General features: G+C 43.4%; 1 protein-coding gene across 2 annotated transcripts in view; it reads left to right on the top strand.

Annotated features, from left to right (window-relative positions):
• The window catches only part of LOC147819197 (uncharacterized), a 5,901-nt gene extending 4,020 nt beyond the window's left edge, over positions 1-1,881 (top strand). The window contains exons 4-5 of one of the 2 annotated variants that reach the window (XM_087173539.1): positions 91-137; positions 1,719-1,861. In XM_087173539.1, the coding sequence (XP_087029665.1) occupies positions 91-137; positions 1,719-1,845 (174 nt within the window). In that variant the 3' untranslated portion in view covers positions 1,846-1,861. Of the gene's footprint in view, positions 1-90; positions 138-1,718 lie in introns of both variants that reach the window. The other variant, XM_087173538.1, reaches the window with a different exon arrangement.
• The last annotated feature ends 107 nt before the right edge of the window (positions 1,882-1,988 follow it).

Below are 1,988 nucleotides of genomic sequence, written 5' to 3'. Positions count from 1 at the left end.
CTGAAGATGAGTGTTTGTGTGGAGGAAGAGGAGGACAGAGCAGAGTCTCCAGGATCCATCTGTCCGTCTATGAGGAGTGACTGGTCCAAACATGACCCTCCAGACTTCAGTACTGAACCTGGACCCTCAGACTCACAGTAAGAGACTGTTTCTACTGTAAACTGAGCTGAAGATGATTCAGTTAGGTGACACTTTAATGATTTACACGTCTGAGCCTTGAAGCTGAAGTCAAAGTAAAGATTCAAGCAGCAGATACAGAGACACTTTTATTTTGAAAAGTCAGTAAGCTGCTGAAGAGAACTAGACGGTTGAAAGGGCACAATGCTGAATTTAAACAGAAGTGACCAACTGTTACTGTTGACTGTCTGAGCGTCTACACATTGTTGTCAACACAACATTTAGTCAGAGCTCAGGTCGAGCTGCTGGAAGCTTCTGTTGTCAGGTTCAGTCTCCTCACACTGGATTATAGCTCCAACACAGGTTCATTAGACTGGAAAAGCAGCGTTTGGATGAGTTCATTAGTTAAAGCAGCAACATGACAAAGAGCTGATAGGACTCAGAACAGAATCAAGATAAAATACATGATCAGTGTCTGAAAGAGTCACAGGAAACTTCACAGTAAAAGATCTGAACCAATGACATTAGTGGTGAGGTGAAGAAAAGACACTGTGAAAGAAGAGCTTCTGTCAACGTCTGTGTGCAGGTCCAAAGCAGGAAACTGGAAGACTCGCTGCTCAAAGTTCCCACACAGTGTGTGACACTGAAGTTACAAGTAGAATTTCAACCTTATTTTTACACCTGTCCGACAGTAACAGTAATGGCCATAAAACAGAAGAAATAATAAGACGGAAGAAGAACTGTTAAGGAAGCGTGAGAGGAAGGAACCCTGACATTAGTGTTACAAGAAGAAAGACATGAAAGTATAAACTCTGAGCTCAGCGGAGATTCAGAGCCTGAACTGTGGAGTTATCTGTCCTATGATGAAATGATGATAAAGTCCAAGTCTGCTTTCATCAGATCTGATCCAACATTATCATGTTGTTTACAAACAGGGAATGAAAGAAGAGAATAAAGAATGGAAAATCAGAAGTCCCAATCCCACAATTGTGCTCCACATGTTTTACCTGATATTTCTCAAAGTGCTTTCCCATTCCTCTTTATACCATCTGAACTCCTGCAGCCTGTCGCACTCAATCACTTACCAGGTGACGTCAGTAAAGTCTGTGTGGGGTCAGGGGTCAGGGGTCAGGGCTCAGGGGTCAGGGGTCAGGGCTCAGGGCTCAGGGGAGACATTGGGACTGGGCCAACATGTCACAGCAATGTTAGACCACATACTTCCTGGTCCTTTCTTTTACTTCCTGTGTCATGACGCCTGTAACTTGTACCAGAATCCACCAGAAGGAGGCAGAAAAACATGAGAACCCTTCAGCTATAACGTTTTTATTCTGTCCTACAGTCAACCACTGTCAGTTCAGTTCATTCAGCCATGGCATCATTCATCATCCATGCATATGTTGCAGTGTTATGATGAAGGTTTATCTGTGCTGCTGTCAATCATCTAATTCTATATAAAGAACCAGGGCTGTTCCCTGGTTCTGCATTTACCATTCACTCTCTGACCAGAGTTGCTGTAGTGGATAAAGTTGTCCAAGTATTACACATCACAAACCCACAATCTTTAATTTGTGAAATGAATAAAAACATGTTTGTGTTTGCAGAGGTCAGATCCACAGACTGAGAGCAGAGTCTCCAGGATCCATCTGTCCGTCTATGAGGAGTGACTGGTCCAAAGAGCTTAACCCTCCAGTCTTCAGTACTGAACCTGGACCCTCAGACTCACAGTAAGAGACTGTTTCTACTGTAAACTGAGCTGAAGATGATTCAGTTATTAGACATGTGTGAAGGAAACAGGGAGAAACCAGGAGCCACATCCATAAAACTCTGTGTAGGTTCACAACCAAACCTCAGAGACAGAAACATGCACACAC

The sequence above is a fragment of the Seriola lalandi genome, unplaced genomic scaffold, assembly GCF_002814215.2.
Source record: "Seriola lalandi dorsalis isolate HSWRI2012SDOR001 ecotype SW California unplaced genomic scaffold, Sedor1 jcf7180002054251, whole genome shotgun sequence".
Lineage (NCBI taxonomy): Eukaryota > Metazoa > Chordata > Actinopteri > Carangiformes > Carangidae > Seriola > Seriola lalandi.
This window is presented reverse-complemented; position numbering and strand designations above follow the sequence as displayed.